The following is a 26,866-nucleotide window of genomic DNA, read 5'->3' on the forward strand; positions in this document are numbered from 1 at the left end:
ATCTAAGGCACAAAAATTCTAACCTTAAGAATATCTAGATAGACCTTATTCATGAATTTAAAATGTTCATTGTACATGTAAAAGCTTTCGTGCTTTAAAGTGTGCCTCCCTCTGTTTACATATATCAGTTGTATACTGGTTTCTCAGTGCTAAGTAACCCGTTTCTTATCTTGCTTTTTACAAGAAATCTGTTATACTCCGCAGTGTGTTTAATATAGAGTCTCTTGTGATTGATTGCCAAGTACAATAGCAATATTCAGCATTTTTTTAATATCTAATCTTGAGATATTTGTCAGTCACTAGTAAATTACTACTGTGTTAGTAGTCTCACAACTTGCTCTTTCACATCTGTGTCAGGGTGATGCAGTAAAGATGCCAGCTTCTGAGCAAATGCAGTAGAATCCCTGCAGAGTATAGAGAAAACAGAGTCTTCACTGTATTCATCCTCTATCATGATGCCGTCTTCACTGTTCATGTTCTTTTTCAAATTTGCTGCAAATACCAGGGCTCTGAGCAGAATATCTGTGTTCATGCAGTTGTCAAAGAGTAACAACAGTGATGGCACCTAGGACATCAAATAAATCATCCATATTTAATCATCAGTGCTATGTACATCTAGCTAAATCTAACTTTAAAAAATAGAAAAGAAATCTGCACCTAAACAATCTAAGCCAGAAACCTTGTGAAATACCAGAACTACACAAATGAGACATCGTGCAGGAAACCTGCACAGCATTCATATTTGCTCTTTTGAAAAGATGTGTCACAGGCTAATTAATACTTCATATTTTCAGTTTTTAAAATAGAGTGGTCTGGAAGCTTTCTGTCTGTAAGAGAGCCTGCTTTTCTTCAAGTAATGTTACTTTTGCCTTCTGTGGTGATCTGAACGTTTGTTAACGTGTCTGATAGAATTGGCAGGATATACTTTCAACAGAGGACTGAACATATGCCTACCCTAGTCTTTTTTAATTGTGAAAATCCAGTAGTATCTAGATTAGTTCTGCTTCTGGGAAATACCTCAGAAGTAAAAAGTTTGCTTTTTAAATCAGCCACTACCTATTTTAAGAAACATATTTTAGTGAGGAGGAAGAAGGTGCAGAACCATTCCAGCCCCAAATCTTTTGTTTTTGGTATGAGAAAAGGATGTAACTGAAATAAATGTGTATGTTAAGCCAGAAATGGGAAGTGTCAGATAAAGTTCTCCATGAAGACAAGCGATGCACAAGAAAAATTATTCATAATGCCGAGAGAAAAAGATTTATGGATGCATTTGAATAAAGAGGTGGGGATTTCAGTGGAATTTATTTTTCTTAGGTGTGTAAGCAATTGAAAAGGTGAAAAGGAAAAGCAAGAACAGGCTTCTCCACCTTACTACTATTTGGCTCTAAACTAAAAGAGGTTTGGATTAGACATTTGGAAAAAAATCTTCGTTATGAGAGCAGTAAGGCACAGGCACGGCTGCCCAGAGAAGCTGTGGATATCATATCCCTGGAACTACTCATGGTCAGGCTGGATGGGGCCCTGGGGAGCCTACTGGTGGGTAGCAGGGGGGCTGGAACTCTAAGATCTGTAAGGTTCTTTCCATCCCAAACTTTTCTGTGATCCTATGATCTGAAAAATTATACAGGAAGTCTGACCACCAAGTGCCTTCAAGTGCATACGCCCCATACATTTGCAGTTAATGTAATCTGTAATACACCACAACCTAGAATGTTAACCTGTGAAAGAACGTATGCTTCTAATTACTTATATGAACCAGGTACTTACTAGAATTTTACTTCAGAGTTGCATATAAACTTGGATTAGAGGAATTTAGCCGTATTACACGTACACATCTACATACATACACGTAAGTAATTGCTAAAAAAAAAAAAAAAAAAAAAAAAAAAAAAAAAAAAAAAAAAACTAAAACCTTACTTGAGCTTTGAGAAAATGTCTTGTTGTACCTGGGTTTGCAGACAAGTTCACAAGGACTTTCAAAACTTGTATCTGAAATGAGGAACATGCATGATCATTGCAGTCTCCAGAACCACAATGTGTGAACAGACATTAGTGCTCCCTGGCCTTTGTCATCTCTCTCTACCCTGAGCATATCCCATCACTTTTTAGTGTAGCCCACTATCTTCTGGTTTCCTTTATTCTGATAGTCTCCAAACACAAATTCTCACCTTCTTTCAGAGAATCTGGATGTTTCACTAAAGCAAGGAAAGTCATAAAAATCATTCTCTTAACATGGTCAGCAAACTGTAGGGACTCCAGTATAGTCTGTACTGTCATCTTTTTTAACATGGAAAAGATTATAGATTTTGGTTTTTCTCAGGATTTAAGCTTTCACACAATTACATGTGTAAGGCTTATATAAGTTTGAAATTCCTTAGTATTTTAAAAGCAGGAGGTGAGACTGTGGAAGGAGATGTTAATCTAAAGAACAAGCAATAAGGAACAGGATTCAGGGTTAAAAAATAAACAAGCACTTAAAACGTGATCAGAACGCACACAAACACAGCTTTGTCCTTTCCTGGACTTTGATGCACTAATCTTTTATATAAACACTGAAAAAAGGCCAAGTGTTATTTATTGCACTTCAGTGAAGTATATCTAGTAACTTTAATGGAACTTCATATTTCTAAAAGCTATTTTTGATCTGGGAGAACAATTCAGTGCATTGATATCGATGGAATATCCCAGGAATTCATGCATCCACGAAGCCTTTCAAATGCAGATCTTTCTTGCCCTGTCGTGCAATTGCAGTGTTTGGTAAGCAGAACTCTAGAGCTGCTGTAGTAAAGGAAGTGAGCAAAAACTGTGCACACAGCTACAGCTCTAGCCCAGTAATTGCATTATCAGGATTCTCTTCCTTCCCTCTCTCCATTCTTCCTGAATTTATGTGGAGTAAGTAATATCAATATGAATATCACATATTTGATGGACTGTCAGCTATTGCCAATAAATACTTGTTTTTCTAAGCACACTCTAAACCACTTATAAAAACAGTAGAAAGGAGGCAAGTAAAACAGCTTCATAAGTGGTTTATAACAATACAGTACTCAATACCTGTGTCCTTTCAGATCCTTCTGAAAGCAAATGAAGAAAGCATGGAATCTTGTTTATCATCTTATAATGATAGTCATTGGTAACAGACATGTTTGTCAACAATCGGAGTCCAGCTAGCTGCAGATCAGAGTTCAGAGGAGCTGATTCAATGTTCTTACAAACTTGCATAATATATACCTTGGGAAAAAGAGAAGATGAAAAGGAAAGACATTTCTTTGAGACAAGCAGATTTCCTATTCACAAATAGCATCAATAGTCTAGAAACTGGAGCTTAAATACCTACTGAACTGCTTGTTGAATACATAATCTGATCGAGGTACTTAGAAACAAGCATTTATGTTTTGTTTCATTTTTAATACATACAAATACTGTGACCTGATAGAAGGAGACAGGCCAGACTTACACTCCCTAACTTTCCTGAAGCATACTGAAAACTCAAATTGCTTTGACACCATCTCAAAATGAAAAAAGAAAAAAAAAAAGAAGTGGTACAAGTGGTACAAGTGGTTTGCTTCAAGAGGTTATTATTTTGAAAAACACCTACTTAAAGCAACTAAGGTCTTAAATGTTCAGAGCAAGCCAAGGGTAAGGCTTGGAAAGAAATCCTTCCAATTACATGGTCCATTCACTGGAGTACATCTCGGGAATAGTGATGACAACTGACACTGGCAACTATTATCTACAAAATTTTCTTCTGAATGATATCACACAGTGAACTCTGTGAGCGCTAAGAAAAAAATTACTTTGCCTTCGCCAAAGGAGTTGTTTTCTACCTACATGTCTATATAAATATGTGCTATGGGCAAGCACTTCTTTAAAATAAGTTGCTCAGCACTAAAGGTGCTATAAATGACAGTGTATAATCAAAGTGGCTTTCTATCATGCTACTGAAAAAGCTTCCAAAAATCTTCAAATCTGCATGTAAGCTCACTGCTTGGACACTTCTTGATCAAATAATGCCAAAAGAGGCTTTTTCTGATGGCTGGTCCCATCTCATCTGTACCATCTACTGTATTTATCAGCAGGACTTACTACCATTATTACAGACTTTTTCCTTTTTTTTTAAAGAGTAAAACACCACACTGAGAAGTGGGTCACAAACAAGCCCAAGGGATCAATTACCATTTTCTCATCCAGTTCCCTTGCCTACGGAGCCATGCGAGACTCAGAATGCTACCCATCTTATTACACCACCTTACTGATGTTCTAAGGATATTTAGAAATCACTTTGCCTCACGTTATTTCCCTATAAACCTAACAGCAGTATCTCTGTTTAGCAGCACTTGGTGAAAGCTAAATACAGCCTGCCCAGTTTCCTTGGTGCTTTTTCAAAAATAAATTGCCAGTGATACAAATGCATTAAGTTACCTGTTTGGCTTTAGGGTGCACAGCTCATCTACAGCTGATGACTCTCATGTCTAACCTCAAGACATTTTAGCATTCTCCCTCATATTATAAAGATATGCTGAAAGCCCCATACTATTTCCTGTGTCTCAGCTACTTTTATTTTTTCCTTGTAACAAACTTACCTGTATCTCTTCCTGATTTTTAATATTCATACTCAAATTATTAAGTGCATTCAGTGCTTTTTCTTTAACTGTGGGAACACAATCCAAGAGCATCCCTCCAATTACAGAAAGGCCATCCAAATTTCGAATTATATCCTGAAATATAAAAGGTACTCAATAAAATTGTTGCAAATTTTGAATTAAATGCTGAAAGCTTTACTCAAAGTTTCTTTTTGTGCAAAAGGAATTGTGTGAATTAAAACTTTCAGAACAGACTACTCTGTTTAAAGTGTTAGTTTGTTATTTTTTGTATTATGATTGCATACAAAATTAAATTATGGTATTTATTTTAAAACTGCCACCTGCTCACAGTATCAAAATCACACTGGAATGTAATTTCATTTGAGAGACACCAACAGCATAAAACCTTCTGCAGAGTTGCCCATAAAATAATAGAATTTTGAAGAGCTTGCAAATTAAGCAGGCTCCTAAAGCAGGCAGAATAAAACCCGTTACATTTTGCTAGTGCTTAATTGAAGAAGGATTTGATGCAGCTTGTTAATTGTAAAACATGTAATCACTAAGCTGCCGTTTGAATTTGGGATCTATTAATTCAAATGGAATTCTGAACAGTCCTGCTTAGGGCCAAAGCTTTTCTGCATCATATTTCCAACTGAATCAAAGAGAGCTGGATGGCAGGGAAGCTGCTGCAAATGGCACACAGCTTTGTAAACATCAAAGCTACTTGAAAATATTTCAGTAGATTTCAGATTGGATCCTGAGATTATTTAACTTGTCTCAAATTCAGCCTTTTAATTAACATTATATAACTGAATGCAACAAAAGACATATTTACAGCACTTTGAAAATACAGGACGCTGTAGAGAGTTTGAGTACATTTAATGCATACAAATATTAAGCACAGAAATCTTGTGAGGCTGATTAATTGCATTCTTTGGACTAGCATGAAATTAAGGCATAAACATAAAACACAAGATTCAGAATACAGGTTAGCCCAGCTCTCAATCTTGTGACACTCTTAAGCAAAACAGCACCCTTCATTTTCCATACTGATCGGTAGTGAAACGCTGTTGTTTTCTACAGAACAATACTTACTTGATTTACAGAGAAGGCAGCACTGTTACTAAGAGTGACTAAAGCTTGCTCCTGAATTAATGGATCATCTGTGGCCTTGAGCAAATGAATAAGCTTCTGTAGAGCGTCTGCGTCCATGCTGTGGGGTGATGGAGGAATTTCTTCCATCACTGTTTAAAAATTAAATAATACCAAGTTTGAGACATTTCACTTAGTTAGCAATGAATGCTTTTTTAGCAAGTTGAGTTTCAGTTCCAGTTTCTCCCCATTGTCCCTTGTTCTATTGCTGCAGCCCTCTGAAAAGAGTTTGCTCCCAGTGACTCGACTCCTTTACTTCAGGTATTTATACACAGTGATGAGATCCCTCTCCAGCCTTCTCTTCTCCAGGCTGAACAGCCCCAGCCCTCAGCCTTTCCTCATAGAGGGGTGCTCCAGGCCCCCAGTTATCTTCATGACCCTCCACTGAACTCTCTGCAGCAGTTCCCTGTCTTTCTTGAAGTGGGGAGCCCAGAACTGGACCCAGTACTCCAGATGTGGCCTCACCAGGGCAGAGCAGAGTGGGAGAATCACCTCCCTCAACCCACTGGCCACAAACACGTACATGTTTTATGTTTGACTGTACCCAACAACCATATAAAGGCAAAAAGATTTTGCTTTACCACAGCACAACTTTCATCTTTTTTCCTGAATCCCGTGACTACTTCTTCTCAAGGTACAAAAAGAAGGAAAAGAAAAGGAATGTGTAACAAAAGCTTGAGGTGTATTTCTCTAAGGTTCATTAACAGCAAACCTCCCTTGCAAAATTACAGGGAATGTTCACCAAACGTTAACTTTTTCCTTGTGTCCCACAAGATGAAATGTGGAGATCTGTTTGGACACTGCAGGGAAAGTGAACAAGCCTTCTGATCTGCAGCCTACTGCTTGCAGAAATCATGCTGGTGACACTGTGCTCGCGCACCGCGCTCCTCTGACACAGCCACAGCCCAGATGATAAGAACGGCGCTGCTCAGTGATGGAGACTCGCGAACAGAGAAAGGCCGTTCTGTCAGGATCGCAGAACCGCAGGGGCTCCAAGGCCTGCAGGAGCAGGCTCCCTACGCTGCCTTACATGGGAAAGCAAGCAGGCCGGTTCTGAATTTCTCCACGCGAGAGTCCGGCTGTAAGCCCGCCCCGCAGCAGCGGGCCTTCCCGGCGCTCACTGCGACAGCGGGAGTACTGCGCTGCCGATCCCGCGGCGCCGCCGCCGCCCCTCCTCTTCCTCTTCCTCCTCCTCCTCACCTGAGGGCGGAACGCAAGGCGCTCCCCGCCGCCGCCCTCGGCCCGCCGCCCGCCTCCAGAGGCGGTAGCAGTAGCAGGCGCCGGCGCCGAGCACGAGCCCCAGCACGGCTGCTCTCACGATACGCCGCTCGCCCATCTTCCCCGTCTGCGGAAGCCGATGCCGCATCCGGCGCCGCCCCACTGCGCGGAGAGCTGCGTGCCCGGCTCGGATGGCGAGTCCACCCGGTTCGGCCGCGGCTCGACTCTGCTTCGGCTTGTTCTTACAACAACAACGTGAAAATACCGCTGTCTTAACAAAGCACAGCGCTGTGTACAGTGCGTGTCCCAGGGACACGCGTAAGCGCTGACCAAAGCGGGAGGCACCGCGCTCGCCCTCCCAGCACGGACACACCCCGAGGGCTAATCGCTGCCCTCGCTTTTTCACGGGGAACCAACGCGTGTGTGGAAGGGGCGGAGCGGGGCGGGCAGGCCCGGGGCAGCACCTCCATCCCGGCCCGTTGCTACGCGACCGCGACGCCTTGCGGCCGTGGCTGCCCTCCGCGGCGGCGGCCCCGAGCTTCGCTCCTACCTGAGGCGACACGGACTCGCCCAGATCTACGAGGTAAAGGCCTCTGCGCGGCCTGACGCAGGCGGACGTGGGCCGCGTCTCAGGTGCCGTGCTGGGACGGGAGTAAAGAAGCTTCCGTGAAGTGTTGGGGAGTCAGGCCGTGGGGCATACGGTTTGCGTTTTCGGCTTTGGGATTTTTCGCCATTCTGCTCTATTTGTTTGGTTTCTTCCCGTTTTACCTTTCCCGTTTATCAATCCCGTTTTCTACACGTTTTACCCGTGTTTCAGTCTCCTCAAACAAAGGTGACGCACAAAGCAGTTTCAGAGGCTCCCTGATAGTCCTCAGGTACCAAAACACACTCGCTTGGAGGCAGGTCTTACAGCCAGGATTCCCATGGAAACATTTCTAAGGAAATCTTGAGCCAATTAGAATAATTACAGAGCAGCATGCCAGGCAGATTGAGCACTTCTGAGAATCTTTCTCCTGATCATTCCTTTTGGGTTGTTTTTCTTTACACTCAGAAAACCAAAAGAATGTGAAACTGAAAATGAAATAATTAAGGTTCAGAATAAAGGGGGTTACTTAAGGGAAAGAACTAGTTACAAAATCAGCCTCTGTAAGATCTTTTCATCCTTTTTTTGTTTTTATTTTTCGTTGTTTCTTAGGTGTTGGTGCTCACGGGTGCCTACAAGAATTTTGTCATTGTCATTCTTTATGAGGTTCCAGTATGCTTTGTATGGAGACAAATGAGATGGTACTGGTCTCAGTATTAAGGCATACCATACCTAAGCTGAGTTCTATAAACATTTATGTAAACATTCTCAAAATTAAGAAGGATGGGGAGTTCTAAAGTGGACATTTGCTTAAGTCATTTATGGTTATGTTGTGGTTTGGACATGATCCACGCACACTTGGTGTCCAAATAGTCATGTCCAAATAACTTGGGATTCCCTGCTGCGTCGGATTCTTTCATTCCTGTGTGATTTCTTCTTTCAGATCTCATCCAGATTTACTTTCATCAATAACCATAAAACATCAGGCAAAATGAAATCCTGCAAGTTGTATGCTTAATGTGACTTCACTGTAGCTGTGTTCACAGTGTTTAAATTAAATGTGGGTGCAGAGCTGGATCACTGCTTTTCTGCCAAATGACTCAGCTGAAGGATAGGTTGCTACACATTTAGGAATAGGAATGGGAAGGTCAGGGATTACAGCTGGAATGGAGAAGCTTGTGAGAGAAGTCAAGCATCTGGTCAGGGATAGCGGAAGACTGAAGGTCATGGCCAGGCCTCGTGGCTCATACACCCTCCTTTTGTACTGACAGGGATAGCAACTGTAGGCCAGACTTTGTGGGCCTCCAGAAGAAACAATGTTGACAATAGTTGTGACACATTTGTAGATCTATTTTGGAATCGGGGCTGCTTTAGGCTGCAGCCCACCTAATTGGAGCTCTTCCTGGAGATGCAGGCTTCCACTGGCTTTGCCAAAATGCATTCGGTGTACAGTGTAGTCTTCTATTGCAGGTAGATCTGAAGTAATAACATGTAACATTTATGATACTGCAGTGAAATTTAAGCAAAGTGTCATGGTGAATGTAAAATATAGATGTTAGTGTACTTTGAATACACAGTGAACAGCAGGTCTTCAATACTGTATATAACAAAACTGTTGATTCTCAATAGCTGTGTATTCCACACAAGGATATTATGTGGAATAGACTTTAAGGGGTAAGAATAAATTTGAAGGTATGAGTTTATTTTTATCTGTTGTTCAATGTATGCAGAAAGGGAGAGTAAGTTAAAGAGAAGCCTTGCAGACCAGCCTGCATCACAGAATCACAGAATGGCCAGGGTTGGAAGGGACCTCAAGGATCATGAATCTCCAACAACACCTGCCACATGAAGGGCCACCAACCTCACATTTAATACCAGACCAGGCTGCCCAGGGCCCCATCCAAACTGGCCTTGAACATCTCCAGGGACGGGGCATCCACAACCTCTCTGGGCAGCCTGTTCCAGCACCTCACCACTCTCTCTATAAAGAATTTCCCCCTGAAATCCAACCTAAATCTTCCCTCCCTCAACTAAAAATCATTTCCCATTGTTCTGCAGTTATCTACCCTTTCAAAGAGCTGACTCCCCTCCTGTTTGTAGGCTCCCTTTAGGTATTGAAAGGCTGCAGTGAGGTCACCCCAATGGCTGTTGTGGATTTTCTGTGTGTTAGACCTTTCAGAACATGAGAGGAAAAAAAGCTGTTGTGTTCACATTAAAGGGAAAAAGAAAAGAGCATGAACTTGACTCTATACTAATGACTGGAATTCATATGGCAGACAGGTACTGAGTTGATCCAGGAGAGGGAGTAGCTGAACAACAGCTTTGGGATTGGCTTTGGGAAATCTGTCCATAGGAGAACTTTTGAGGAAAGTTATTTAAATGTCTAGATATTATTAAAAATGGTATTATTTGTCATGAATGACAACAGTAAGATTTTAGATTTAGTAAGATGTTAGATTTATAATATTTTCTTAATATATTCCCCATCAAGGTATACATAGATACTTGTTTGTATTAAGAACATCATGCTAAGGTTGTAAGAAGTGGGTTGATAAGTATTACCAAATATTCAATGTGTTTAAACTGAAGACAGTTGCCTTTCATTGTCTGTGCATTAAAAAAATATTTTGTTTTGCCTTATTATAGTGGTCTTGACTTGTAGGCATGTAGAGAAACGGCACAGACTCATGGCCAAAAGTCTATTATTGTACTTCTTTGTTATGGCTGTCAGTGATCTCTTTCCTGACTGCTCTGCAGTTACAAATCTTTCTCAGTTGAGTTGGTATGGTGAGAAAGCCATTACATTCAGATATTGAGTTGATCCAGCACAGATGTAGCAGTTGCTTCAGATATGTATATATATATTTATATATTTTTAAATATATTTACTCATTTATACATATCAGTTGTTTTATAATAATAACAGGAGAAAATCAACATGGATGCTGGAAAATGAAGTATCTTTACCCATAGGGTGCATACATGTGAATAAATGGTTTGGAAAAAATTAAAGATGACTGGCAGGGGAGTTGGAACTTAATGATCCTTGGGGTCCCTTCTGACCCAAGCTATTCTATGATTCTATGATACTGAGTTGCACAGTCAGAATTTGGGTGATGAGCTTCCAGAGGTTAGACCAGATTCTGAAGGCAGAAATTAGACATAGAGAGTTAGCACCATCCAGCTGCATCAAGGAGAACAGCAGTAGTGGGAAGTGGGTTGAGACAAAGAAAAGCAGGTTTTTAAAAATCAGGGCTGGAAGAAAATCTAGAAACTCAGATGCTGCTTTTGTGATAACTGTTGAGAGCTACTTTATTGATAACCAGCAGAGGGAACTATAAACATAGAGCGTGCCCCAGGATAACTTCTTTTGCTTTAATGTGGATTACTATCTCATTAAAGATGCACAGTCATGTTCTGAAATTTTTATCTGGAAATAGAATCTTTCTAGTTCATAGTAGTAATTTAAATAACCAGAGTTTGCTCATATGCTTTTAAATATCAATATAATTTAGAAGATATGTCTGTATGTAAACTCATAATCCAAAAATGAATGAGCCATAGATTTTAGATGAAGATAGCTGAACACAAGTGAGAAAAACTGTTCATCAGTTATTTTGCAGCATTACTAAAACGCAGTGCAAATTTGCAAATCTTACTACCTGTATTTTGTTTTCGGTATTGATTACTGGATTGATATCTGGTCATGCTTCTTAATTCAACATATTCTATGCTGCACACAGTTAATCTTGTTTTATATTCTGTTTTTCATTAGATAAATGAAATTATCCTGTTTTATGGGTGTTCTTTCTTGAATGCATTTTTAAAAAATGAAATTTTTAGTAGGAATTTTTATGGAAATACCATGTATTTTATTACTGCCCTAAACCCAATGCTTTGAAGTCTAGCAACGGAAACATTCTGATGTATGCAATATTCTCTTTAAGATATAAATGAAATGAAATGTAAGCAATAAAAATTTTTAATTTTATTTTACAATATTTTAAAAGTAAATTTTAATCTTGAGTTTATTTTAATGTTTCACATCTAGAAGATCCTTTACTATTACCATGAAGGTATTAATTTACAATTTGTTTTTCAGGCTCTACTTTGTGGTGTAATTGTCATGCGACCAGAAGACTCACTTATATTTCTAGAGGAAAAGCTCAGGGAAGTGAAGGAAAAGGGAATAGATGCTGTTTTATGGTATGTATTAAATGCGCGCGTGTGCGTGATGTAGTTTATAATGTTGAACCTGGCCTTTTAAACATGCTAATGCCACAGCATCTACTGCTGACAAGAAGTTAAAAGTAAATATTAATGGCCTATGATACTGGAAATACAGTGAGGCCAATATTGGCAGTATCATGAAAACAGGATTTGGTGTTTTGCACTAGTTTTGAATATTTAAGGTTGTGTGCTCTTACTCTTCTTTGAAGTGAAAGCTCATGTACAGCTCATGTGGAAGCTAGTTTCTCCTCCTGTTTTGGCTTTCATGTGTAAGTAATTAATTTCATGGTTCAGATGTGTTTCTGTAAGTATACAATCTCTGTGTATGGGAACTGCTGAGTCACGGCCTGAACCTCTGACAGATCACCTGAGGCGAGCAGTGAGTCAGCCAGAGGAGCACAGCTAAAGGCAATTCACCTAGACCTAATTAAGAGCTGCTACCAGTGGGGAAGGATCTCTTCTGGAGATCTGCTCTGCTGGACTTCTGTAAGTGAGCCTAGGCTAGGAGTAAGCTTTCTATTTATTCTCCTTTTGTTATCGTCATCTGCTTTGCCAAGCTCTCTTGTTTATTTCATAATTATAACATCTTAATATTCATTGATTTATTTATTCATTCACTCTGAGACTACAAATTCTAATCTGATGAAGGTTTTGAATATTGGGAAAAAGTCTTCAGATGGTGTAAAGGAAAGAGAGCAAGCTGTACTAATACTTACTTTGACAAGAGTCACTAAGAAGATAGAGTATTTTTTTTTTTTTTTTTTTTACTAACTGGAATTCATCAGTAATGCAGTTTGTTTGTGTCACAGCTGTGCAGTAATTGAGTATGATATTGCATGGTATCATCAGGGTTGGGCCATGAGAAAAGCTTTGAGTATTGAGAAGAATTTCTGAGATTGTAACATAAGGGAAGAGGAAGAGAGGAAAAAATGAACAGAAGTTTGAAGCAATATGAACCAGAGACAAAAATTCAGGGAAAAAAAGGAAGGAGATGGAAAATTTTAATTAAATATGAATTAAATTTTGTGTTACATGTAAAGCCTCTGCTGTATAAGTTTTCTTTTAATTTATTTTCAATTTAGCTTAATTGGATTGCCATGGATACAGCCTTTTAGTAAGGAACCACTCTGTCGAGATACTGAGTTAAGCAAAGTGGCTCATCATTGTCAGAAAATTGCCATTGAGTATTTGCATTAACTCTGTACTGTGAACAAATCTGCCAGTACCAAACCAGTAAAGCACTCAAGAACTTCCTCACGTATTCTGTGCGTGTGTCACTTCATTTCAAGTTCTTTGTAGGATGTGGATCCTAACTCATTAGGCCCACCTATGAAGGGATTTCAGGCATTGCCTGAAGCCCACCCATTCTGAATGCTTTCAGACTGACCTTGGTACCTTACGATTACAGATGAAGTCATTGCAGTGAGTGATGCAGATTTGTGCCCTTACTGTGTCTTTTCCACAGCGTATCAGAATTCCTCATATCACAGGGTATGTCAGCAGCCTGAACAGCAATTATGAGATTTTATTGCTAATGTTTATGTTGTCTTTCCTGTAGGTAGAAAAATGACTTGATTTATCCTTTAATTTTGGTAAATGCTTTTCATTTCTATGTTTCTCATGAACGCATAATGAACTGCGGTCTTTTAAAATTTATTTTGATTTTTGGATGTGTTGTCTGCATTTCAAAATGTAAAAGGGGACACTTTACCTGCCAAACATACCATCATCTGTCTGTAAAAGAAGGAAACATTACTCCAAGTATTGGAAGTTTGAGATGTCTCTTAATTCAGTATTAAGATAAGAAACAAAACAGTTTAATCTGATTGAAAATGGCTGACGTTATATTGAATGTATTAAGCTCTGATTTTCACAATATTTCAAAATTGCCCTAAGAGTAACAATAAAGTGTGGTCATTTGTTTTTGTATTCTGTAAACACTTTAAAATGTCTTCTATAGTCGATTGTAATTAAACTGATACAGGTCTTAATCTTTTTATTAATAAAGTGTATTTTGTAACTATAATCTATTAAGTACAGAGAAAATATGTGTTTTCTTTTCAGAATACTCCTGTGTTCAATGTAATTTGATTGTACTTAATGTAACGGTTATAATTAATGTAATTTCTTTCATTTTTGAAGGTATCTGTGTATTGATTCATCTTTACACCCAAAATTAAAGAGGATTTCAGAAACTCACCTGGACACACATTTTGGAGTAGATGCGCAACTGGTAAAAATCATCAAATATATTGTATGAATAAACTCTGTACTGTAAACAAACCTTCTAATACCAAATAACTCAAATTCTGTTTTTAAGATTTTTCTCATATTATTTTTGTTACATCTGATGTCAGAAAAGTGATCCTTTGTATTTCGTTCTGTTGATACTGATTTATAGTCTTCTAAAAATTAACTTCATCAGAGGTAAGCATAGCATTTAGGGGGATATTCTTAAAATGAAAGATCATTGCTCCTAGTCTTAAACAACTTTGATTTTTTTAGAAGTTCTAAGAGGATTATTAAAATAAATATGGATTGAAGTCATGTAACAAATGGTGTACATAGTAATGGATGAAGGGAAGATTTATGCAGAGAGCATTTATTTAATTTGCTTAATTGCTGGATAAAGTTGATCGACTGAAGAGAGGATATGAAGGATAAAAGATAATTTCAGTTAGATTGAGCCCTCCTTCAAGAACACATAGTACTTTTGCTTCACATGTTAAGTTAGCTTTTCCTTAATTCACTGTGTTAAAGCAGGTCTGATTTGGCAGTGGAAGTACTTCTAACTGTAAAGAGAAAATAATACATGAACGTTCATCTCTTTAAAATAGAAACTTTAATTTGCACATGGACAATATTAACATAAGCTTTCATATTTTTGTTTGATTTAAAATATTCATAATACAGAACAGAGCTTCAGTCTGACCATAATAGATCTGGGTTCTCTTCTGCTCTTTATTCGGTTTCTTTTGTGCTTGGTGGTAGGTAATTTATACTTCTGGTAATCTCTCTTTTCCTTTCAAACAATGAGGATAGTACATAGGTATCTTTTAAAATACAGTAATCGCAAGTAAAGATATTCACTAGTTTCTTTGTTATAGACATGTGTATCAAAATTTAATGATCCTTCATTTAGAATAGATTAGAGATTTAACAATGCCGTTTTATTTTGGAAATCATAGATTGCTAACTATATCTGATGTACAGCTCTGTTAGAAGCGTAAATTCTGACAAGGGGTGACAGCATCATAGGATTGGTAGGGAGGTCAACATTTCACAAGCTGTATCTGCATTAGGCTTGGTGAGTATTTTTCTAGGCTGATTTTAGTGATCTTAAAGATCACAAGTGTTGGAGACATGACAATCTCTGCTGGCAGTTTATTCCAGGACTTCATAATCCTTTCTACTGGAAATATTTCCTCATAGCTGAATTTTCCTTGCTGCAAGGAAATTTTTGTCTTATGTACCAGGGACATGGCAGTCCTTCCTTTTTCATTTACGACAGCATTTTGAAGATTGTCTGAGCTAACGGTTATTTTTAATTATCAAAGAAGTTGAACAGGAACAATATGAATGTCCCATTCATTAATGCATCCATTACATATTTTAAATGCAAAATGAGAGAGATTTTTGCAAATGCAAGTGATCTGATAAGATCTAATTTATTCAATAGCCCTTTCAGAAAATCAGATGAAGAGAAATGGTACATTTTAATGAATCGGCGACATTAAATGTAATCAAATCTTGTTACTTCACATGGAACAGAAATGAGATTTTTAGCGAAGTTCAAAGTTGGTAATAACAAAAAATAAGCCTTTTCGTTGCCAATTCAGAGGAACACTTAAGCAAATGCTTGCATTTATAAATTTATTTGTATAAATACTCAAAAATCCTTTCTTAAATATGGACCAAATATTAAAGAACAGTGGATGACAGCATGCTATATGATGATGAAAGCAAGCAGGATTTTATTGTGTGATAATATAGAAATTAAGAAAAAACAGAAAATTTATTAAAATGAATAACCAACACATATTTTATTTAAATTTAAAAAACAGCTTTTATATTCAGAAATTTATATTGATGAGCTTGACTGCTTTGTGTTTCCAAGTAAACTGCAGTTTTATAGATTTTACTGCATTCAAGTTGAGTTAGCCATGTTAAGTTATTCATTCTGTTTCATAATTCAGAGGATGGATAAAATACAATTTGCTGAAAAAGAACAAAAGAAAAAAGGCAGACAGAAGATGGCTCTGGCAGTAGTTCCTTATGACATCCAAATATTAAAAACAGTTACACGAGTGGAGCATGTGGGTTCAGATTCACAAGGGAAAAATTGCATGTAAGTTTACACAGTTATTCTACATAAGGGAAAAATCCATGTCATATAGGAGAAAATAAATTAAATACACTTGGTCCAGTGATGTATCTGTCGTTTTGCTGGGTTGTATTGCAAGATGCTGTTTGTCGACTGGCCTGTGGCTGCTCGGTTCCATGAATGCCATGAAAGGCAAAGTTTCCCTGAGTTGCTTTGCTGGGACAAGTGGTGCTGGTACGCTTCTGTGAAGACTGAGCAGTGACGCTGATGAAAAGCAGGCATGGGAGGTGGTAGGAAAGTGGAGCGTATGTGTAAAGTACAGAGTGGTGTGGGCCAGTATTCTTTTCTGGGAAGAGTACAGCAATAGGGATAAAGTGGGAGGAATCACAGAGTCATAGTCTTGGCTTCAGCTAGGGTGAATCTTCATGGGAGGTGGAGAAGGAGTGAAGACCAAAATGAAAAGTCAGAAAAAAAAGAAATGCTTTATTTGCTCTGCCTGAGAATTTATGTTCCACAGGTCTTGTAGGTATATTTGTTTATTTATTTTTAATGTTTCCACACAACAGCTACTTTAAAGGTAGATACCATTAACATGAATCCTTTCAAATAAAAGTAAAAATTGGGCCACGAGTGCCACCTGTACCTATGGGGTTATGCTCAGATAGTTGTGTATGGCTCACACATTGCTTTTACAGAGCTGAAGTGCCATGCTATTGTTTCCCCTGTTCTTTCCTGTTACTAGCTTCTTTCTTCTCTTCTAAGTATTACTTTCAAACAAAGCAGCTTTTGTTAATTCCAAATTCATAGGGGCAGGGGAGGCATTTATTATGCATAACTACACCATATATTCCCTTCTATGACATATGGATAAGCTCCATTCAGTGTGTTGGTACCAATATAAGTGTCAGGTTGCACTGTAAACAAGTTAACTGCAATGACTGGGAATTAAGAAAAAGAGAAGAAGGAGTAGAAAAACTGTTGATTTTTTTTTTCCTTGAATAACTGCTGATGACTTCTGGGGTCTGTTTGCAGTAGATTTGTTACACTGTGACCCAGCCCAAGGAAGGAGTGGTGTGTGGGAAAAGTTCAAGAGCAAGCCATGTGTTTTGAGAAAGAGTTAGAGAAGCTTGCCAATAATGTGCTGTCAGACCCCGACTGATTTACACCAAAGCATGTCAATGTAGGTGCAGTTTTAACTTGCTTTCCACAAACAAAAATGGGTCTTAAATATTCCTTTGTCATTATTTGGTTTATTTTAGTAGAATTTCAAGACTTTTTTTGTTGTTGTTAAAATAATAGTAGATAAGTGATTCTATATTGCCTGTTTAATGTAACAAATTTTATGTTTTACACCTTGAATGATGATTGACTTTTTTTTGCAGAAAATTGTAGTAATCTCACTTATCTCCTCTCATCTTTTAGTGGCTATGAGGAGCATTTTTCCATTGTGTTTGCAACGCATTTTACATACAGACTACTGTGGGTTTGGGTTTGTTTGTTTGCTTGTTTTTGTTTTGTCTTTGGTGGTTTTTTTACATTGGTGCCCTGGACTAAAGAAAACTCTTTTTTTTTTTTTTTTTCCCCCCCCCCCCCCCCCCAAACTTTTCTTAAAATTATTTTGTTGTTTGCATTAATTCTGATTCTAATGATCTTACCATCAAACATAAACCATTTCCCAGAAAAAGCCTTATTACAGATTTGTGATTAAATAGAACACTTTTGATGTAATAATTAATTTTTATTTGATGTAATAATTAATTTTTATTTGATGTAATAATTAATTTTTATGTGTATATTTAATATTTTTGTGATATTTTTTATTTTACTTTTGTTGATATGCTTATGTGATGGAAACAAAGAATCCTGACCACATTGTTCTAGCTGCTTCAGTTTGAGTTAGGTGCAACCTCTGAAGGATGTATTCTTTTCTTCAGTATCAGGTCAGCATGTATTGCTCACCCCATTCTGACATCCAGAAGTTTCTACAAACTAAGAAGAACAAGAAATCAGGAAATTTGTCAGGGAGATGGAGACTGGAACTTTTGAGAGAAGTAAAGGGGTTTGTTTACAGTGGGTAGAAGCTCTTAATCCAAGCCCAGAAGATGATAAAAAGCAGTTTATTTTCTCAAAGATAAGACTGTATGGAGATTATGCAGCTCTGTAAGACTGTGAGAGCCCTGAAAGCAAGATTAGAGGAGAATCTACTGCAAGGGCACAGCTAGTAGGGAGAGATTTCATTCAAAACATTCTAAACCAGTTTGTTTAAATTTGTTTGTTTGTTGAAAAGGTTGCTTTATTCTTTTTTTTTCTTTTAGAAAATGTAGCTTGTTAATAATATACTAACTTCTAGAAGAGGAGGTAGTTCTACCCAGATGCAAGAAGCTCCAGATAAAAATGAGTCTTTGTATTCAGACTGGTAACAATGTGTATAATCAGTAGTGCTTAATCTGGGCAATGTTTAAGAAAAACAAGGAAACTATTAAGCATCGGATGGAAGACCTTCAGTTTTAGAGGACAGTTTGGCTGTGTTACAGGTTTGTTACTGCAAGTAATTGCAGTTGGGTGATACACTGTAAGTGCAGGTAAAATGTTTTCTTCTGTAGCTTATGTAGAAGCTTTTATTTGTCCTATCAAGTCTCTCTGCTAATTTAACACTGAGAAAACATTGAAGTGATATTTCAGTAAAACACAATGTGTTTTTCTTTTATATATTGTGCACTATGGCCTATAGTAAACTCAGAATTTGTTTTTTTGTTTGTTTGTTTGTTTGTTTTCAGCAAAACTTAAAACTCAAAAACAGATATCTAATTTTCATCATGTGCCTAAGGCCACTGAAGTCATGAAGTCACAGGAAACTTGAATCTGTAAGCCTTTGCTAAATTGTGTATATAGTTCTAGTGCTGTCATGCACATACAACACAGGGAGACCTGTCACCAAAAATCAACATACTTTAAGTCTTATTGATGTCATCTGTATGATTTCCGCTATTGGTTAATATGGTTTTCATGAATGTGAGATTGGTTTATTTTGGCCAAGTCCGTGAACAGAGTTCATCTGTGCTATTTTCTTACTACTGGCTCATTCAGTAACCAGTGAATTTCTGCTGTCAAATGATTCAGCCATGGGCCCCATCCAGCAGCAGTGATATCTCTCCTGAAGAACTTGGGAATCATAACACCCATACCTCTAATTTCTCAGACACTGGTGCATGTTAAAGAAGACTCTCTAATCTGAGCTCCTCTTCCAAAACAAAGCACTCAAAGGGCAATGTTTCCTCCCATAGAAGTGTGAACTCCAATAACACAGAGGGAGAGATTAATTTTTGGTATGAGAAGTAAAATGAACAAAATTTGATCTACAGGGCCACATCCTAAGTTTCTGTTTCTTAGTAAGATAATATTATATGCCAAAATGATTATATAAACTACCACAGTATATAAAAGATATGCAATAATAATGTCTTATATAATGTGTCCACACCTATCAGACTTTTCATAACTGTGAATAAGTAATTGATCAAGTTCTCAGAAAGACTGAGGTCTGCAATAGCATTTTTCTTCATTAAAAAAATTCTGTGGTAATGTAATCTTTCTGTTAGTTCCATATGAACAATATCAACAGTAGCCCTCCTTATTTTCCAGTCTGGGAGAGAGTTGTTTCTTTCTTCTTAATCCCCAAGCCCTGTTTTTTCAACATCCAAATTGTGAGCTCAATGTGTGTTATTCTTATACCTCTTCTGTTTTGACTTAGAGGCACTTATCTCAAAACAAAATCTACAGCAGTTACTTATGGCTTAAAGTTATTTACAGCTATATTGGACAGTGTATGTAAATCTCTGTCACAAAATGTGGGATTCAGCTTGGAGGCTGAGACCTCAAAAGACAAAATTCTATCAATAAGCCGAGAATTAGTCAGCTGAGCAAGCACAGCTGTTGCTGTGACCTGCAAATGAGCAGCGTGGTGTAGCAGTTTTAGTCTGCCAACTGCATCTTGCTTGAGGAATAAAATTATTGTTATTAATAGCTCAAACAAGAAGGAATAGCTATTTATCATACGTTGCTTGTAGTTCTTTGGAGAGGGTAATGTTGATGGCGCATTCTTTTTCTTAGGTTGCTGGGATCCTTGGTACTTGAGGACAGGGTGGAGGAGTTGTGAAGACTCAGCCATGTGTGGGTGCTGCTGCTGCAGAGAATTAGATCTCTCATAATATGTGATATCTATGCACACAAAAGCCAGAATCCACATAAAAAAATTTGAGTGATAACTATTGAGTAGTATGCAGCCGTTCTTTTTGATTAATGCTACAGAACAGCTGTAAAAGTACAAAAAATAAGATTTATCTTCTGTTTACATACAAAATTAATTTTATAGCCATTATAAATCAAAAATACTGTCAAGTGTTACCTCAGTGGCTTAGCAGAAAATGTTAATGTTTTCCACTTCTCATGCAATTCCAACTCTGAGGTCTGGATCTGAAAAGCAAGGTAGTTTGCCAGCCTAGACATTGGTCCCAACATAGAGAATGATTTTACGTTCACTTATGAGAAGAATCAAGTAGAAGATGAAAACAATACTGATTTTTAATAGGAAATAATAAGGCATAAGAAAAAAAAGTTGAATAACTTACACAGTTTTAACCCATATTTCTGTGACCCATGTATAAAGGTGTAACTCTAGGAAGAATAATTATTTTTGTAATTATTTAAATGGTGTTTACATATCTAAAATCCAAAAGTGATACTTATTAAAATTGTATTTCATAAAATCATAGCATCATAGAATCATTTCAGCTGGAAGGGAGCCTTAAAGGTCATCTAGTCCAACTCCACTGCAATAAATAGAAACATAAAGCAAAATTACTTCTATCGATTGAATGAATGAAGATCCAGTGATCCAGTCTCTAAATTTAAAAAATATCCTTACAGTGATGGTTTAGTACTGCTTAACCATGGTCAATCAAGTTTTCAGTATTCAAATTCCTTGGAATGTCAGGTTTGCTGAGGATCATGGACCTGCAACTGTAGTTGAAAGGAAACTGTCTCAGCCCTTATTGTCATTCACTCGTTCTTGCCCCAGCACTATTCTCTCCTTCGTGTTCATTACAGTCATTTATATGACTTTGTAGTGATCTGCACTGGGGAACAAGTCTGTTCAAAAAAATAGCCTCTTTTCTCCTTCCACTGAATCAGTTGGTTCAGTTCCTTAGTCCAGCTGCACAAGCACTTAGTTGGTAGGGGGGAAGAGATGGGGAATGAGTAGGGGGGAAATGGGTGAAGGGGTGAACCTGCATCTTAGGATAGCAGCTGCAGATTTTGCTGATGGAAAAGTGTGTGTTCAACCTAAGCTTATTGGGATCCATCACTGAGACATTTCTTAGTGAAGAGGCATGCTGAGCTGTCGTGGGCTGTGCTGTGATGTATGGGAGCACAGCTGTAATACATCTTTCTGAGTGTTACCCCAAGTGAAGCTGGGACACAGGGTAAGGAAGCCAATTCTCTGAGGTTATTTTGGTGTAGAGAGGGTTAAGGACTGAAATGAACAAATACAAAGATATGGAGGCATTCCAACTAGGGGTGTGCTTAGATGTGACTTGGAAGTGTGAGGCATTGGGTTGCACCTCTTACAGGTTGTCTTAAAGCACATATGGAAGGACAGGTGGAGACAGCTGTGCTGGAAGTATTTTTGCAAGTATTTTTTGTGTATGTGATACGAAATAAATGGTACAAGCTATTACATAAGTGCTCTTGAAGGTGCCTGTGCCAAAAAATAATGGCTTTATTTATGTGTAAATTGCAGAGGGAACAAAAATTATTACAGAAGAGCTGGGAGCTGCCCATATACATTGAGAACTGTTGCTGTGGAGAAAGAACATCAAATCCTAATTTTAGGTGCTTCCATTTTGGATTAAAAAAGAAAATACAGCTTTCTGGTTCCAGAGAAAAGTACAAACCTGTATTTCTGTCACCTAGTTATTCAGCTGTGTTTTATTCAGTGCAGTAAATACAGAAAGAACTCTTCTGTTTACTAGCAACAGTGTCCATTTGCTAAATATCTGTGACCATTTGACACTGTTGAAGGAAGGGATGCCATTCAGAGGGACCTCGACAGGCTAGAAAGGTGGGCCAGGGTGAATGTGATGAGGTTTAACACGGCAAAGTGCAGAGTTTTGCACTTGGGCCAGAGGAATCCCAGGCATCCATACAGACTGGAAGGAGCAATCCTTGAGAGCAGCTCTGTGGAGAAGGACCTGGGGGTCCTGAAGGCTCGGAATGCAAATGGTACCCTGGGCTGATGACAAGACAGGTGGCCAGCAGAGACAGGGAGGTGATCGTCTCCCTCTACTCTGCTCTTGTGAGGCTCCATCTGGAGTACTGTGTCCAGGTCTGGAGTCCCCAGTACAGGAAGGACAGGGAGCTGTTGAAGAGGGTCCAGAGGAGAGCCATGAAGATGATCAGGAGAATGGAGCACCTCCCCTGTGAAGACAAGCTGAGGGAGCGGGGCTTGTTCAGCCTGGAGAAAAGAAGGCTGCGGGGTGACCTCATTGCAGCCTTTCAATACCTAAAGGGAGCCTGTAAACAGGAAGGGAATCAACTCTTTGAAAGGGTTGATAACTGCAGGACGAGGGGAAATGGTTTTTAGTTGAGGGAGGGAAGATTTAGGTTGGATGTCGGGGAAATTCTTTACAGAGAGAGTGGTGGGATGCTGGAACAGGCTGCCCAGAGAGATTGTGGGTGCCCTGACCCTGGAGGTGTTCAAGGCCAGACAGGATGGGCCTCTGGGCAGCCTGGTCTAAATGTGGAGGTTGGTGGCTCTGCCTGTGGCAGGGGAGTTGGAGATTCGTGATCCTTGAGGTCCCTTCCAACCCTGGCCATTTTGTGATTTGCTGCAGAAAGGCAGAGAACTCTTTCTTTTCCTGCCTCCATAACTACTTCTGTTCACTTTTTGGTAGATCCGTTTACTAGATACAATCTCATTTAACAAGAGGTTTATATTGGGTATCAGTTTGGATGTCTTCTTTAAAAGCAGTAGATAAGCTCCAGCAGGGGAGGAAAACAGTCAAGCTGTGACATAGTTGTTGAATTTTGATGTAAGAGCTCAGCAATTTCTATTCATATTATGACTGTCAGATCCTTCGTATTCAATAATATTTTTATTCCTTGTTCCTCTATGGTAGCTTCCATAGAATTTGTTTTTAAGCATTCACAGACTATGGAAAATAAAGCATGCCTGAGTTTCTCAATGTTTTGGAACTTATGAGGAGATATTACTGTATCTAACACTGCAGATGTATTTGTCAGTGGATCATTTGAAAACCACAATTGTTTTAGTGATAATCTTTATTAGTGTGCTGTTATTTAGTGTCATTTTCTGTTCTGCTTTCATGGAAAAAAAAAAAAAAAAGCCTTGTCAGCTTATATTTGATGCTGGAATAAAGTCTGTGTTCAAAGCCATCTGGAAATCATTTACTTTCTAAATGTCATCGTTTTATGATACAGTTTCCTAAGAACATCACTGCTGCAACAGTACCCTAATGCTGAATTACTGACAGAAAATTATTGCGCTGCTTTAGAGCTGTAATAGCGGTCTTGACTTCACGTGAAATAGATGCTTCAGTGGGCCATTTCAGAACTGAAAATTCATAAGGTTGAAAAGTACCAAAGCAAAAATTTGCTTATGTTATTAGTCAGTAAAACTAAGCCCTAATAATAAATAATAATAAACAATTCATTTTCTCAAATACTTCTGTGAGATGTATCAAAATTCCTTGGAGTTTTAAGCTACACTGACTTTTGAAGTTAGGGAAATAATCCACATGAAACAGAGGACTGTGATGGTCCAACTGTAATTGTCATGGGATTCAAGTCTTTGAAGATATGAGGTGTACAGAAGGAATTTACTGTTCTAAAGGGGCTGCACATTTCTGGTTTTTTTTTTGTTTGTTTTTTGGTGTTTTTTTTTTTTTTAGATCAAACTGTGCCTAGCTGCATTCTGAATCACATAAATATCTTGAGAATTAGTATGGCTGTATCAGTCAAAGGTTTGTACTTGAATTTCTCCATGCAGAAGAAGTGACACCCACTGACATTCACTGACACTTCTGAATGTGGAGACCAAGCAATGCAGGTGAGCACAGTGAGGTGGTGAGTGGTGCGTTTCAGCAGTGGTGACAGTGATAGTGGGTCATCTCCACTGGTGCAAACGTTTACAGGTACAGCATGCATGCTGTTGATCATCGTTGTTGAACTTGCATAACTAATAGTGGTGACTATGTTGAAAAATAGTGTTTTGATAGTAAGAATTGTCTCTATTAAATAGTGTTATTGTGCTCTTTGTATCTGTTGTAGTTTCCATGGAAATAAATAGGAGGCATTACTTTTGGAGACACCTAGATTATTGTGTAGTTATGAAAATAATTATTTACATTACAGGCATAAAACTTTCCTTACATAGAAATTGGTTTAGGAAAAATAGTGTGCATTTTTTCTTACTATGCTTCTTTTAGGTGGTTTCTTTTTTCCTACTTTCAACTAAATATTTTAAACATTGAGTTTCATTTCAGATATTGTACTGTATTTTGGCATATGGTGTAGTACTTCAGTTCTGCAAATGATGTGGGTTGCGGGAGTTTTTACTATGTAAATCATAGAATGTCTTGGGTTGGAAGGGACCTTAAGGATCATCAAGCACAACCCCCCTGTCGCATGCAGGGCCACCAACCTCCACATTTAATACCAGACCAGGCTGCCCAGAGGCCATCCAACCTGGCCTTGAACACCTCCATGGACAGGGCATCCACAGCCTCTCTGGGCAGCCTGTTCCAGCACCTCACCACTCCCTCTGTGAAGAACAACTCCCTGACATCCATTCTAAACCCTCCCTCCTGCTGTCTTATATAATATTCAGTATATGGTCTTACTCTGAGTCTTAAATGTATTTTGTATTTTCAGATGATTAGAATATACTGCATGTTTTCTTCTGTTGCAATTAAATTTTACCATATTTTCTCTCATTTTGTTTACTGAGTTTCTTCTAAACTGAAACATTAATCTTGTATTGGCAGAAACACTGTATGGAATTGGCCTTAAAATGACAGGTGAAAAGCTATGGAAAAAGATTGCCAAATGCTATTTACTTTCAGTCTCTTATGGCTTGAGCTTGTTGCATCCAGTACTATCTATCTATCAGGGCAAGATCTTTTTGGAATAATTAGGTGCCACAATCATTTAATGTTTCAGAATGGTGTTTGTGGTAACAATATTTTATATGCTAAACTATCAGTGTAGCTTTTACAAGTGTTGTTTTAATGTAGATGAAACAAAACAGCTGACAGTCCATGGAAAACATCAGTTTAGAAACTCACATCCATCTTTCTCCATCACAGTTTTTGATTGAAGCCATCTTTTCTTATTTTTTAAGGTTGTTCATAAGAGCAATTATTGACATTCTGCCCACGTTTAAAGGGTTTAAAGAGCTTAAAAATACTAAGAAGTATTTAATTTGAAATTAGCTCTGGTTGTTTTTCTTCTTTTTAGAATAGATGTATGTGTATCATTTACTGAAGCTGTACTTCCTAATGAATAGCTTTCAATACCATGTTTCTCTGTTTTTCTGACCTAGACTTTCCCGTTATGTAAATATTGTTGATCTAGCAAGATGTGCTCAAGTTAGTCAAGCCTGGGTGCTAGTAACTCAGAACAGTTTGTTATGGAGTGAATAAGTAAGATAATAATTGTCAATATTTTATTGTAACTTTATTTACTTTTTAAAAAGAATATAAAAAGGAGGCAGGTTATTTTAAGAATGCTGAAGGCCTAGGATATAAATCTGATCTAACAGTTTGACCTATTCTACTTGGCTTTATGAATAAAAATGTTGAAGCAACTGAACCGAAGTTGCTTGTGCAATGCCATTATGAAACCAGTGGAACTGAAAGGACAATTAGCTGCTAATTCTTGGCTATAGTCCACTAAATTTAGACTGTTAAGTGAAGTGTCTTAAGCTCCATCAGTCGTCTGAACAACTGCTTGCATTTCCTACTTTCTGCTTCATGGCAGCTGCCTGTTGTCTGTGTAAGGTGTTTTTGTTTTTGTTTTTTTTAATTGAACTTCTGATGTGTTTTATTTTTGTGTATATTTTGCAAAGTGCCTGCTCAAATTTGAAGCACCAACACCTAAAAGACACTGCAATGTCCAGCTTCTAGGTGCATGTAGCCTTTATTTGGCCCAATCTTAAATTACTGAGATGACTTTGTAATCTTAATGAAAAATATTAAAATTCCTGTTGATTTTAATGTAAGAGGAACAAAATTCTAATAAAGAAGTGGAGAAAATTCTGAATTCCTGTCTTTCTGACCTGGTAACATCTTCTAAGTATCATACACAAAAATAATGGTGATTAATTTATTGAAGTGTTTGGTTAACAAGCATGTATTATAAAATGCACAACAAGCAGATGCAGTGTAGCTGTAGCAGATTCTACAAAAAGGGAAGAAAAAGCTTACTTATGTATATTTTGCATATGCACACATATTTTTAGTACTGAATTACACATTACATATGAATTACATATGAATTGCTTAAATTTTTATATCAATTTTTCATCAGTAAAGCGTAAGGCTCAGGACAAAATAGTAGTAAATATATTGCAGAAGAGGCGTCCTTGTGTACTGTACTTGAACCTTCAAGGTTCTCTCTCAAGTATTCTCTTCACTGGCCAAGCTTTATAACCATCAGTAAGTACTACACACACATATACATATTTATTTATTTTCATTC

General features: G+C 38.0%; 2 protein-coding genes across 2 annotated transcripts in view; one reads left to right on the forward strand and one right to left on the reverse strand.

Annotated features, from left to right (window-relative positions):
* Positions 1-310: 310 nt before the first annotated feature.
* Positions 311-7,101, reverse strand: ARMC10 (armadillo repeat containing 10; the record flags this gene model as incomplete). The annotated part of the gene is made up of 6 exons (XM_079535706.1): positions 311-565; positions 1,918-1,989; positions 3,055-3,231; positions 4,584-4,718; positions 5,679-5,827; positions 6,936-7,101. 6 exons carry the CDS (start codon positions 7,099-7,101, stop codon positions 311-313), a joined length of 954 nt encoding a protein of 317 aa, XP_079391832.1.
* Positions 7,102-7,144: 43 nt separating this feature from the next.
* The window catches only part of FBXL13 (F-box and leucine rich repeat protein 13), a gene marked incomplete at both ends in the record, with an annotated part of 76,697 nt that continues 56,975 nt past the window's right edge, over positions 7,145-26,866 (forward strand). The window contains 8 exon segments of the mRNA XM_079533747.1: positions 7,145-7,222; positions 7,384-7,536; positions 11,639-11,742; positions 13,909-13,999; positions 15,963-16,114; positions 25,710-25,801; positions 26,675-26,778; positions 26,781-26,823. Of these exon segments, the coding sequence (XP_079389873.1) occupies positions 7,145-7,222; positions 7,384-7,536; positions 11,639-11,742; positions 13,909-13,999; positions 15,963-16,114; positions 25,710-25,801; positions 26,675-26,778; positions 26,781-26,823 (817 nt within the window).

The sequence above is a fragment of the Tetrao urogallus genome, assembly GCF_951394365.1.
Source record: "Tetrao urogallus genome assembly, chromosome: 1".
NCBI classification, from domain to species: domain Eukaryota; kingdom Metazoa; phylum Chordata; class Aves; order Galliformes; family Phasianidae; genus Tetrao; species Tetrao urogallus.